Here is a 14,707-nt window from a genome sequence, read left to right on the forward strand (position 1 = left end):
GCCACAGCATTTAAAGTGGATAGATACTCTAGTGTGATGAGTTCCTTATGTTAGGAGGAGCTTTTTATTGTAAAAGCTTTTCAGTTGTGGAGGATAACATATTCTCCGCCTTCGGAGATATTGAAACAAAGTTAGGCATCTTTTAGGCATGCTTTTGCTATGATATTCTATATGGTAGGAGGCTGAAGCAGAGAGTCTTCATTGGTTCCTTCCAACCCTACAACCTTGAGTCTGGAATTCTGCCTGTCCCTGACAATACCTTTAAAAATATTTCATGACAAGCTTGTTGTCTCCTCATAACATCTAGAACAGTGATTCTCAACCTGTGGGTCCCCAGGTGTTTTAGCCTACAAATCCCAGCCAGTTTTCCACCTGTTCGGATTTCTGGGAGTTGAAGGCCAAAACATCTGGGGACTCACAGGTTGAGAACCACTGATCTAGAAGAAGCTGCTGATTTTTTCTTATGTAATCAGCAATGCAGTTCTGTGTCTGTTTTCCCCCCTCAAAATGTCTGGTAGCTCTCCTTATTATATACCCTTGCCTTATTCAGCTTCCCTGATTAGAAATGGAGCTATTCTTTGCCAGCCATTTTTTCTCTTTTAATGACAGAATGAGATTGATCTACACAAGTCACTTATCTGGTGGATTTAGAGTAGGATAACAGAGAACCATGCAGTCTTTCAGATATTCTTACATGAACTGTGAGGCAGACAGTGGAAATTCTGAAATAGTGTCTGGTTGTTCTGATGGTTCTGGGATTGAGGCATCTTGAATTTTGCAGAGCAGAAAATGCAGTGATTCATTGTACGTCAGCAGGGAGCCCAGAACTGATTTGACTCCAGTGGAATTTTTAGAATTCCTGACTTTTTCGTCCGGAGTGGAGAAAAGCATTAGATTCAGTGGAATTCCCAGAATTCATGTTCCAGAGTGGGGAGAAACATCTGATTAGCCCTAGACTCTTTTTGCACCTACTGTATAAATTAAGTTTCTTGATGTGAATATTCTTATTGGATCTGTGCTGTAGTTTTGTAAAATTCCTTCTATTTTTAATTTTTAAGTGCACAAAATATATATTGTCCTGAGAGTTGAGTTTAATTGTAGTCTCATGAGTTCATACCAACTTAAAATATTTTCCAAGCTGGTTGAGTCTGATGAGAGTTGTTATCTGGAGATGTAAATTCCCCATCACACTTGAGTTGTGTTTCATGTGTAAAATCATATTTCTAATTCTGTTCAGAGTTTATTTGCTATTTCATCTTCAGGAGTGTGTAAAATGCAGTCCTCCACATGTTGCTGACTGGTTTTGGATAATCTGTTGGCATTGAAATTTCTGCTAGAGCTTATCAGAGTTATAGTGTAGGTCAATACCTGCAGGTCCCCTTGTCTACTCCTGCCCTACTTCTGTTCAAATGGTAATTGATGCCCTAAGACAATGAATCAAAAAGCAATAAATTAAAACACAATATACCATTAAAATAATACAGTTAAAAAATAACAACAAAAAACCCCCTCAGCAACAAAGCCACACAGAATAAACGTTTTTACTACTTTCCCATAATTTTAACATCCAAATGTCTTCCAGAATAAGTCCCTGACTGCATATCATGTGGAAGATGTAGTAAACCTGTTTCTTTGGTCCTGATAATAGGACGTGTACCAAGGTGTGGCAATTATAGGGAAAATTATTTTAGCTATATGTCAGAAAAAAAGTTTGGGATTTTTGCTGGAGGTTTCTAATGGGAGATAACATGGGCATTTCTTGAGAAATTTGTAATTGTATTCTATGTCACAAGTCCTGTTGATCAAGGGGTTGAACTAGAAAACACCATCACCTATTTCCAGTTTACCATTCCGAGTGTGAGAGTGTGTGTGTGTGTGTGTGTGTGTGTGTGTGTGTGTGTGTGTGTATATATATATATATATATATTTGGGGGGGGGGTTGATAATGGAGGTTAAAGAGAAAGTGTAGCAGAAAACCTAAAGACAAGAGAGTGATGTTTCATAAAAGGGAGGGTCACAAAATTCCATGTTTCACAATATTTTGTGTGAATTTTGAGTTTTGTTTTTTTTTTAAAAAAAACATAGAATGTTTATACCCATCTTATGAAGAGTAGCAGAATTTTGCTGGATCAGTGCTACACATTTGGCATAATACAGCCAGCCTGGTACATTTGTGGATTTAACCTTTGCAGATTTGATTAATAATATGTTCCCAATGAATCTCTAGTTCCTCCAGCATGACACTATGGCCAGCTGCCAAAAGTTGGCCACAGATTTGTAGAGATTCCTAGAGAGATGTTCTCTCAGGTTAAAAAAATGATTATTTTAAATGGATGGTTGTCCGGCTTCCACATTTGCCCTTAACCCAAACAGGGCTATTGTACTCTCATTTAAACACACACATACTAATCAAAGGTGCATAGATGCATGTTCTCCATGAGTAAAAACAAAAACCAGGGTTGGATAACAGCATTATTAGGACCACTATCACACCCATATCCAAAAAGGTGGTGAATTTTTGAGTTCTTCAGAACCTTATTGAGCAAGGTGTTACAGAATTTAGGAGAGAAGAAGAAAGGTCCAAAAAAACCCTGGATCACAAGGTATATCCAACGTTAATACTGGAGCAGTTAGCTTGAGTTGCAGTCCTATTCAGTTATGACCCATCCATCCCTTTAGACAAAATGTTTCACTGTGGAACTCGGGCCTAGCAGTTCAAAATGCATGATGCTCACTGCAGGAGAAGCAGATCAATGACTGGATTACCCTTCCTGCAAGTTTGCATTGTTTTGGGTTTTTAAGGGTTTGCTGCTATTTCATTCCCATGAGATAATGCATTGGAATAAAGTGTTTTGGAGGAAGTTGGATTCTTGTTCTGAGAACCATGTCCTGGGACTTCTGTATTCCTGCATGGCAGGGAGTTGGACTAAATTGCTTTTCAGATCCCTTCCAATTCTAAGATTCTAGCCTGCACATACACATGTAAAACAGCCCTTCTTTCCATGCAGAATTGTTTAGAAGGATTGGGCTCCCAGTCAGTTGGGCTCCAGTGGGCTGAACTAACTTGTATCTTTTGCTTAATTGGATTGTGGACAGGATTGTCTGGATAGAATGCAAATGCTTTAAAGCAAATGGCTGATGCAGTAGTTATTTTGATGGGAGTGTCATCAAGCCCTTGGATGAGTGTGTTTTGGTTGAAGCTGCACCAACAGCATGAGAGGCAATGCAGTCAACAGCATGAGCAACCTATGGAGTTTCCATTGCTGTGTGGCTTGTAAAATCACTGCCTGCTCAGGACGTGGGTCAGGTCAGTGGGTACACAAATATTTCTGTAACAAGAACAGCTTACCAAAAAATAAGAACAAAAGTAGGGATAGTTGCCAGTTACAGGATATGAGGAAAATAATTTAGACCAGACATAGAAGGCTGCCTTCTACTGATTCAGAATATTGCTTTGTTGATTGTGATTGCCAGTGGCAATCCAGGGTTGCAGGCAGGATTTCTTTTTCGGCCATCTTATTGGATGCCACAGTGCCGTGCAGGCCTGGGAGACTGTGGTTCTTCGGGTGTTGTGAAAATCCAACTAGCTTGACCAATGCGATGTAATGGTGGCAGTAGTATAATAGTCCCTCCACCTTTGCCACAGGGGTAAAAGTGGGGAAACAGCAAATAAAAAAGGCAATTTGTTTTACCCAAAAAGACACCATTCTAGGAATATCTAGGTCCTACAAAGTAACTTTGATTGCCTTCTGGCAGAAAAGGATCCAGAGAAGGACCACATTTGGAGAACCTAGAGATTGCTAGAGAGAACATATTAATGTGTAAATGTTAAACATGAAAATGTGGAGGACCAACTGTAGTGTATCCGTATCTTAGAGTGATGCAAACATCCTATCTTTCAGCACTGGAGATAGACAGTCAGACAGATACACACACACACACACCAAAGTGGTTTCTGAGCCAGGTAAGAGGCCAGTAAAGAAGCTATCTCTATCTCTAAGGAGGAGCTATTTTTTCAAGTTGTGTTACTTGTTCACCGATGAAAGGGATGGAGGGCCATAAACTCATGTATTGTGTGAAAGAGTGTTGAGATTTGAGTGATCTATAAACTGAATCCACACCCATGCGTGTGATCTTGGGCTAGTTTCCATCTCTTGCTTGTTTAACCTGGCCTACATCACAAAGTTGTTTGTAAAGAAAATTTGAGGTGCTGGGTCTACAGAATATGTCAGCTCAAGCTCATTAGAGGAAGCAGGTTAATAATGTAACTAATAAAAAAAATAAGTTTGGCAGAAAAGATCTCTGGGAGAAAATTGATAAACTAAACTTCACTGCTTCTTTTCCCATGTTTTTATCCCAGGTGAAGCTGTACACCTTGCTCGGGATTTTGGCTATGTATGTGAAACTGAATTTCCTGCTAAGGCTGTGGCTGAATATATGACTCGTCCACATTTGGGTCGCAATGATTTGGCTGCTAGGAAGAACATGCTGCTTGCTGCAAAGTAAGTATTTGGTTTGATTCCTCCTCGACTGATTTCTGTGGAATTCTAACAAAATCCAAAAAGCATCAGTATTGTCTCATTAAAACCTTGGGGATAAAAGAAAGTACTGGAAAATGTCTGGTCAACAACAGCAGCCAGTAACAATCCTTGTGAATTGTTCTGCTGAAATGAATTTGGAAATGGTTTTGTAATCAACAGTACTAAGAGTACTTATATTTAAAACAATTCTCTGAACTCAAAAGGTCTTTGATTCCAAAGTATAATATGTCTTTTCATTGATTGGGTTTGGCTGGTCCTATAAGACTGTTGTTTGTTCACTCTGCCTTAGAAGAATGATCTAAAGCTGAAGAGGGATTGTTTAGTAAATTTGGCCAGTCCCCTCTATGAAGGTTGACCAGTGTATATTAGAAATAAATAATATGGAGGTCTTGAGTCCTTTAACTGCAGCAAAGTGAGTTAGTATACAGGCTGCCTGGTCAAGGTCTTTTCTATATAGTGAGATATATTGCATTCCAGGAGCCCCCGGTGGTGCAGTGGGTTAAACCGCTGAGCTGCTAAACTTGCTGACTGAAAGGTCGGCGGTTCTACTCCGGGGAGCTGTCCGCTCCAGGTTCTGCCAACTTAGCAGTTCGAAAACATGCAAATGTGAGTAGATCAATAGGTACTGCTCTGACAGAAAGGTAACAGCGCTCCATGCAGTCATGCCGGTCACATGACCTTGGAGGTATCTACGGACTAGGCTGGCTCTTTGGCTTAGAAATGGAGATGAGCACTAACCCCCAGAGTGGGACACAACTAGACTTAATGTCAGGGGAAAATCTTTATCTTTACCTTATTGCATTCCTGTTTCATATTGGGAGTCATTACTTCTAAAGGTATATGAGCATATGCATATCTGTGCCTTTCTTTTTACTATACTAGTTGAGACTTGTCTATTTGCAGTTTACTTGGAAGAAATTTTCATTTTCACAGTAAGAGCATGAACAAGCAGTTGGCTCTGTATATTTTTTCCTGGCATTGTAAACATGGGCTTTTGATGTTGAGGACCGATTGAATCTTTTGGAGTCTTAGACAGTCATCGTTGTTCAGTGCAGCCTAGAGATAGGCAATCTGGCAGTAACTCTACCCATGTTTTGGAAATACAGTTTCTCTTAGTGCTAACCATCAGGATTATGGGCAGTGCAGTCTAAATCAACTGGAGAGCACCAGTCTAGAGCCCCCAGTGAGGACCTTGACATAAGTTGAGTAATGCCCAGTTGCTACAATGCAAACAAGGTTCAGTAAAGCCAGGGTTCTTCCAGGTCAGTGAGGACAAGAATGGCCAGTGGATTTGGCAGGAAGAACTGAAGGACAGCCCTGCGGTTCTCCTGCATTTGCTGGCCATGGATGTGACTTTGCTATCTAATAATAGTAATAGTAACAGATGCAAATCAATGTTGTTTGTTACTATTATTATCTGGATGCAAATCAATGGCTCCTTAAAAAAAAACCCTAACCTTGGTTGGATTGTCTTCTATGCTTTCCATTTGATCTCTAAGGTTGAGCTCAGGCTACTAGTAGCCAATGGTTGATGAATTTGCTCTTTTAAAAAAAATGATTATGTATCTTTTACTTTTTCCATGTTTTTGTTATATGCTGTTGCTGTAATGATCAGGAACTGTGCTAGCTTCGGACTAACACCTGCAGCATTGTTTCTGGTTTTTGAGATTCCTGTCACTTCCGTAGCTGCTTTGGAGCATTAGCCTATTTTGAAAAATTCAAATCTGGGGGTAATTAAGTCTTTGAATAGAAAAAAGGGTTTAAGGAAGACATTTTGAAGCCCCAGTTGAGCTTCCCCTTGGTTGCATTACTTCTTAGCTATTGTTTGGGGATTGCATCATTCTGGAACAGAGCATTGCCTGTTTTTTGCATTTGTAGTTGGAGTTTTTAAATGGTGGTTAAAGTGAGCAGGAAGAAACAAGCACTTTTTTGTTGCAATCGTATATCTGTGAATGTCTGCAAGATCAAAAGACATCATGTGTCTTTTGCCATAAAGATCAAATCATTGCAATGTTCCCCCTCGTGGGATTTTTCAGTTATGAAACTTGCAAAAGATCTTAAGCATGTCTTAAGAGAATATTTTGCCACCATAGTTTGGGAAAGTTCTAGTTTTGGACTCCTAGTATTTAACAGTTTGCATGGCTGCTGGTCACACTGATTGGAGGGATTCTGGGAACAGTAATCTTTAATAGTAAGCTTTTCCAAGTGCTGGATTTTTCTTTTCTGTAAACTTGTTTCTCCTGTAGAGTGCCATGTATCCTATTTTGCAGAGGATAAATTTGAAAAGTAAACTATAAGTGGCAGGGGTGATTTCGGCTATCTGCAGTTGGCACCTGCATAGCAGAAAAGTAGGCAGAAAAGTCATAGTCTGTCCCACTAAGATGAAATGTATCTCTAGTTGAATTATTAGAAATATTTCAAAGTTTGAATGAATATGTATGTCTTCACTGTCATGCATTTGTAAATGACCATCTGAGTTACCATTGACAGAGCTATAGATAAATTCACTGTCCCCGTTAGCAGTTTTCTTAATCTTTCCAGCCACAGATATTCCTGCAGAGCTAACTTTTAATCTGATTAACAAAGCAGAGGCAGGCAGACGATCATACCGAAGGGGGGGGGGGGAACACCATAAAGTTTCATTTGTCTTGGATTCTGTACAGAGGAATAACTGTAGATTATGATACTTAAGATAAAGACAAACACTGTGTGGTTTGTGAAACAGTTTTCAGCTCCCAAAGAATCTTGGTTTTAATTAAAAGTTAAGCAGTTACTCCTTAAGATCACAAAAGGTGTGACTGAAATGCAACCCATCTAATCTTTGGGTTTTTAAAATAAGTTGCCTGCTTGCTTCTGGCCTTTAATTTAAATTGCTAGTTGTCATTTTAAAAACCTGAAGATCTGAATACAATCTGGAGGTACTTTTTTTCCTCAAATTCATTTTCCTGGTGTGAATGCTGCCTGGCATCTTGTACTGCATTTTAAAATGGTACTGAAGGTTTCAATGGATATGAGGAGAACCATATATGCCAAACTGAGCTCCTTTTGAAGAAACACTGTGTGCAGTTCTTTGGGTGTCCAAGCATATGCCTCAAGATGCACCAGGATTTTGCAGATGACAGGAAGGAGCTTTGCCCACAGCAGCCTGTTGTGTGCATTGGACCTGTCATTGAATTGCCATTTTTTTAATGTGCATTTTGTATGTGTTTGTTTCTTGTAGGCAGATCTGTAAAGAGTTCACTGAACTTCTGACTCAGGATAGAACCCCTCTTGGAAACGCGAGGCCAAGCATGATCCTCGACCCTGGCATCCAGGGCTGCTTGACTCACTTCAGCCTCATCACACACGGCTTTGGGAGCGCCGCGATCTGTGCCGCCATGACATCCCTCCAGAACTACTTGAACGAAGCGCTAAAAATAGCAGACAAAACATATATGAATGTGGGAGACCAGAGCCCTGCAGAAACCAACAAAAGCATTGAGAAGATGGACAAACACCGGAAATGAGATCTAGAGGCAATAAAAGAAGGAGAAAAAGAACAAAAGACTTTTAAAAACTGTTCTCGCACATAGACTTCCAATCTTCCTGCCTAGAGGGCATGTAGATATCTGTTACAACTTACTTTGGGGCGTGTTTTGTTATATTGTTTTTAAAAGCATCCTTCTGTGGATCCCCCGTGAGATACCTGCCTCTCTTTCTCTTCTTTAAAGCTGCCACTATCCATTCAGTTGTGGGACCAGGCACCAAAAGGTAACTTAGGTACAAGCTTTTTCAAAAAGATTCTTTGAACAATCAAAAGTGGTGCTATTTCTCTCTTTTAAAACTGTTGAAGTCTGTGATGTGCTATTTTTGAGATGCTTGGTCAAAAACTATTTTCTCCCTTGTATATTTGATAGTCTTTTGGTTTGACTGAGACACAGCACTAATACAGAGCTTGGGAAGTTTGCTTTTGGGTGGAATAAAACTCCCAGAGTCCTCAGCTGGCTGAGGAATTCTGGGAGTGGTAGTCCAGAACTAACCTTTCCAGGCTTTGCACTAAATTGTAGTCTGATGTGCAGTGCTGAGCAATGTGTTTCCTTCTTGATCCTGTGGTTGGACTGCAAGACTCATTGGCCCTAGCCATCATGTAGGCAACTACAGTTAGCTGACACCAGGTCTGCACTTTGCCCATTCCTGTGTTAATGATAAGCCAATTAGTTTGTTGTTCGACTATCAGGTGTTTGTGGCCTCCTTTTTCCGTCAATTACAAGAAGGAAATTGGCACCATGTCCTTCCTCTTTTAATACTACAACTGGAAAGAAGAACTATGGTTTACTTTAAGATGGCTTATTGATACAAACCAAGATCCTCAAACCACACTTTGCTCCTCCTCCCACCCTGCAGGGCATAATAGATGCTTTTGGCCCTTTCTTGGCAGGTACCATTCTCCTGGCCCCCATTGGCCACTGCGTTCTTCCTATGTGTTGTCTCCTTGTTCTTTCTTACTTTAGTAATAGAAGGAGAAAGGCTGCTGTATTTCACAGAATCCAATGCTTCAATATGCCACCCTTGTAGTTGCCACTAAATACTGGCAACAATTGCAATGGCGGGGAATAGCGTAGTCCCCGTGGTGTTGCTTGGGGACAAATGCATCCTCAGCAGTGCAGTTTTTGCTCATCAGTGCAGTTGCTCATTCACACTAACCATCGATTACACAGGCCACAGTTTGTTTGTTTTTAATATGAACAATAAACCATCTTTGAACAGGAAGTAGATGTTTCCAGTCTCTTGTGCTTGTGGCTGTGAGGAGGGTGAAATGGGAAGAGAGAGTGGATAGGGTAAGAGTAGACCATTTGCTTAAGGCTAAAATTTTGACTTAATATTGTAACCAACTTCAGTTGGTCATAATGTTCCGTGGGAGGCATGAATTACAGGCTTGGCTTGCGACATTTTCAGCCTCAAAACAGGAGAGAGTTTAAAGGGCTGGTCTAGGGCTTCCATAATCAAGATAATACTAATAATGCTGCATCACAGGGCTGGACAAAACAACCCCCATAGCCTCCTCACCTAAATTACACTTAAAAATGCTCCCGTTTTAAACTGCCAATTCCAGAATTGCATCAAATGGAATCAGGGCAGTTAGTGGAATTATAGTGCTATACACTGTATAATATGAACGGCTCTAGGAAGATGTTCTAGGTTCCTCATATACTACGTAGCCCCTGAATTGGCTGCTGAATTTTAGTAGAAATTATAGTGGCAGTGGGAGTGTGCAGAGACTGCATCTCCTAAAAGATTAGGATGGCTGTGGTCAAAATTTTGATTCAGTTGTTCAATATACAAAGGAACACCTTTCTGACTGACTGAAAGAAGTTGGCAGCATAAGTTTTCATAGACTCAAAAGTCTACAAATGTTTATGCTACCGACCTCTTTCTCCTAGTTAGTCTTAAAGGAGCTACAAGATCCCTGATCCAGATGAACACAACTGCTGTATATACTCATGTATATACAAGGGAACACTTTTGGGTCAACATTATGGGTTTTGATATGATCCATGGATAAGTTGAGAGTCATTCTGGGGAGAGGGAAAAAGTCACCAATACTGACTCGGGACCAGCTGATCCTGGCAGTCGCCACCACTTCCCCATTTGAAAAGGCTAGAACAGGCATGGGCAAACTTTGGACCTCCAGGTATTTTAGACTTCAATTTCCACAATTCCTAAAAGTTGGCAGGTTGTTAGGCATTGTGGGATTTTAAGTCCAAAACATCTGGAGGGCCAAAGTTTGCCTATGCCTGGGCTAGAATCAGCGCCATGATGGCGAGTAGACTAGATTGGTGCTCTTAAAGGTTATCCTGGGATGGACTATGCTCTTGTCTTTTTCCACTTAATTCAGATAAGGAGATGGTTCCTTTTTTCAATAAGAATTAGGTACAGTACCTAAATTAACCAGTGGATAAGTTGACCCAAGTTTTTGGGGTTGATTTTTGACTAAAATTTCTAGACTTATACATGAGTATATAGGGTATGTTGTTGATAAGTACAGTAGTTCTGTTCAGTAAGATCTTACCTGATCTTGGGAAATGAGCAACAAAACAAACTGTATGAAGTATTACCCCTTATTTTAATTCTTCACAAGAGATTCACAATTGCAGCCAAATTTTAAGGCTTTTGTCTATTATAAAAACGTAGCATTCCCCAACCTGGTGTGTCTAGATTACCATGACAATCACCTGCTACTAGAGATGAAAGGAGTTGTAGTTTGATAAAGCTGGAGCACATCTAGTTGGGAAAAGGCAAAGTTATGTGTTAGATGATAATTTGAATGCTTGATATCACCTCTTGGTTTTTAGAAAATACATTGGATATATAATCCAAGGCGTACTGCTGCATTTTCTAATGTAGTACAGCTTTTGCAAGACTGATATGAGTGGAACAACAAGCACTAAAAGTATATTGTAGAGACCCATTTTACATGAGGATTTTTTTCACCCATTGTATATAAAATGTTCAGGATATTGCAGCTTTATAATTCATCGTCAGGTCTTGTGATTTTAAAATAAGAAGAAAACTTGAAAGAATAGGCACATAATGTTTAATTATTATTTTTTTGCCTACATTGGCCAAAAACTATATATAAAAATATAAATATATATATATATATCCAGGGAGGTTTTATGTGTATAAGGGAAAATAGTGTGTGGAATGTATATATTTATTTATGTATAATTTAATAATGGGATTTGTAAATAATTGTGAACATTTTAATACTTTTTTTAATAAATGGGCTTTAGATTTAAAGTATTTCCTGCATCCCAGAAAAAAGGTAATGGGTTAGCTCACTACACTGTTAGATCTGTACAGATCTGTTTTATGCTGGGTATTTAAAAGACTTTTTATTTAAAAAAAGAAAAAAAAGAAAAACCCTTTCTATTTTTGCCACTGAAGATTTATATGTAATCTGAGGTGCGTGTTAACAAAGCAATAACTTTGTGTATTTGGTAGCAACCATTTGAAAATGAGTGTGACGGCAGTTTGTTTGGGACTGGGGTGGGGATAATAGCAATCATAAAACGATATCCCTTTTGGTTTTGTAAATGTTCCTCATTAATCCACTGCCATTGTATAGGATGCTCCATATAATAAAAGTATTCTGAATAGAAGTATTGAATGTTGTTTAAGTGGAAAACATGTTTCTTTGCTTTCTTATGTGGGTTGGGCAGCAGAATGCACAGACATGGACATTGTAATTGTATACACACACGGTTTTTCTTTTTGAGTACATCAGATTAAACAACAGACATGGAAAGCTGAATGCCTACAAACCTAATGGTTTCAATTACTAGTAATAATCTCTCCATCTTCATGTCTCTTTTCTCCCACCCCAGCATCAAAATGCAATGTGGTTGAGCAAACAAGGAGCTCAAAAGTTTCTTTATGCAGAATCTTTATGTATTTGTTAAAGTGTGTAAGAATAAAGTCAGTCTGCGGATATCAAAGACATACCTTCCACCTGTTGAAACTTGGCAAAAGCAATCCCAATTTATCCTCCTGTTTTATCACTTTCCCAACCTGCTTTCAAAAGATCATTTCCTCCTGTGTCCTCATTTCCTTTTCTTGGAACTGATACTAGGTTTGTCTTATCATATAAACCAACTCTGAAAATTCCTTACCTAAGAAAACACTATGAAACTCATGGGGCCACCATAAGTTGATCTCGAGGTAGGCGTAAATGGGACAGGGCCCTGAATTGCATTCAGAAGGTTTCGAATTCACTTTCCAACTTCATTGCAGCAGAATAGCCTAAATTCCAATTGCAAGCAGGATAAGCCACCTTTAATCTTCCTAATAGAGCCAGTGTATTGATTTTGGTGTTGGATTGTGACTTTGGATCCCTGGTCAGCCATGGAGATCCATTGGATTACCTTAGATGTATCTCCTCCTCTCAGCCTCAAGAGAGAGGCAAAAGCAACCCAGCTCTGAACAAATTCTGCCAAGAAAACCCTATCATAGGTTGGCCTTAGGGCAGACGTCTTCAAAGCTTTGTTCAACGTCCTGCAGACTGTTGGGGGTTTGGACTATAGTTTGAAAGAACCTGAATGAATTCCTATGCACACTGCACATATCATATTTGCAGTGCAAAAGAACATAAGAAAAAATACAATATGACAAATAATTTTAACCAACATAAACTTAATAGTATTTCAATGGGAAGCGTGAGCCAAGTTAATTAGGAGCATGGTTGTGTGCCTTCAAGTCATTTCAGACTTAGGGTGACCCTAACTAAAGTTTAGGACAGGAGATGGGTAAATGACCTTGGAGGGCCACATCTGGCCCATGGGCCTTAGTTTGGGGACCTCTGCTTTAGGGCCGGCCACTATGAGGTGGAAAGCTACACAGTGACAACTTGAAGGACACACACATTCACTAAAACTATCACTTTAAAAAATTTGCTTCAAATGTTCAAATTGCTGAAAGTTCTATTCCGCTTTCAGAACTTCAAGAGCAGTGCTTTGGTTATGTATTTCTGCACAGCAGGGGGTTGAACTGGATGATCCTTGTGATCATTCCAAGGCTATGATTCTATGACTCCGTGATCAAATAAAAATGAAGCTATAACCATTTAGTTGTCATGGCTTAGTGGTAAATCATATAGATAGCATGGGAAATTGGCAGGTTCAGTCCATACCATTCCCACTTAAAAAGAGAGTGGACAACTGGGATAAAAAATTTAGGGTGAAGTGAAAACATGACAACACTTGAAAAGCCACTTGGTTTACAAAAAATGGGAGAGTGGTTTGACTTACAGCTGTTTTGTGTATTGATCTAAGAATGTGCTTTGTGGATTAAAATCCACAGAGGTTCAAATCCTGCAATCTTGTTTCCAAGTTTTTAAGCATGAGGTTTGTGTATATCTGAATAAGCTTAGTGTACATTTTGGGGACAGGGATGGGACAAGGCATAACACATGTGCACTATAATCAATTTTTACCAGGCATTGCTCATATGTATCCAAACCTATTGTAGCTCTAAGACTTAAAAACCAGACCCAAGAATCATCCTTAAAAATATGTTTTGTATGTGTGCTCAGTGCAGTTGCAGAATACACAAAATCACGAAATATATGTCCAAGAATGAGTCCTAGTCTAAATGGTGGTCAGTGAACTGGTGCCGTTGGTAGTCACTTTTTGATGAGATTCCAGGAAAGAAGCAAAACAAAACAAACAATTGCATCCAATGTGCACAAATATGATGCCAGTTCCTGGGCTGTAACCTGTCTCAGCTTTACCAGCATTGCCAATGCTGATGGATAATGGGAGTTGTAGTCTAGTGTCTGGAAGACCACAAGTTGTTCACCACGAACAGCAGGATCTGAAAGTCACCAGTGGATTCAAAGTGGTCCTCAGAATTTTCGAACTGCCATCATCCTCAGGATGGAAGAAAGAAAACCAGCATATCATAAGTAGTGATGGTGATTATTTGAAAGCTAAGTAAATATGTTTGTATTGAAGAATAACTGTTATAATAATGATTTAACAAGAGTTACAAATTCCATTTTAAATTAGAATGTCATGTAAGGTGTTCAAATTGTCATTCTTGTTCATCAGTGTTGAAACTCAAGAACCTGGTTTAAGGTTTCTCTTGTAATTTTGCAACACTTTTCTGCAATTGTGATATTTAATCCTGTTAATAGTGTTAAAATTTTTGGGGAGAAAAATGCCAGAAAATTACCCAGAATTATAACCTCTTAAGGGCATAAACATTTTTTTTTCATGGATGCCAATGAGGGAGAGGGAAGAGAAGAAACAAGAGAAAGTAATTGCATAGGTTGCCATCCTTCCACATCTTCCTAATGGAACTTTGATCTGCAATGACCAAAACTACACCATGATTGATCATTTTGCTGTGATAGCTTCTCCTAATATCAAACACTCCATTGCTGGTGGAAAGCAGGGAGGATTGAAGATGAGTTGGGCAATACTGTTGGCCCTCCATACCCACGGAGTCTACTCACATGGATTCAGCCATCCACAACTTGAAAATATTCTTGATTTTCCCATTCATATAACTGGAATCAGTTTACTATGCCATTGCTCATAGTGGGACTTGAACATCCCACTCCATGCAGTCATGCCGGCCACATGACCTGGAGGTGTCTATAGACAACGCCAGCTCTTCAGCTTAGA

General features: G+C 39.4%; 1 protein-coding gene across 3 annotated transcripts in view; it reads left to right on the forward strand.

Annotated features, from left to right (window-relative positions):
* tfap2c (transcription factor AP-2 gamma) overlaps positions 1-11,683 on the forward strand; it is a 36,300-nt gene extending 24,617 nt beyond the window's left edge. For all 3 annotated transcript variants that reach the window (XM_008115243.3, XM_003223727.4, XM_008115244.3), the window contains exons 6-7: positions 4,361-4,502; positions 7,762-11,683. In XM_008115243.3, the coding sequence (XP_008113450.1) occupies positions 4,361-4,502; positions 7,762-8,047 (428 nt within the window). In that variant the 3' untranslated portion in view covers positions 8,048-11,683. The remainder of the gene's footprint in view (positions 1-4,360; positions 4,503-7,761) is intronic.
* The last annotated feature ends 3,024 nt before the right edge of the window (positions 11,684-14,707 follow it).

This window comes from Anolis carolinensis, chromosome 4, assembly GCF_035594765.1.
Source record: "Anolis carolinensis isolate JA03-04 chromosome 4, rAnoCar3.1.pri, whole genome shotgun sequence".
Lineage (NCBI taxonomy): Eukaryota > Metazoa > Chordata > Lepidosauria > Squamata > Dactyloidae > Anolis > Anolis carolinensis.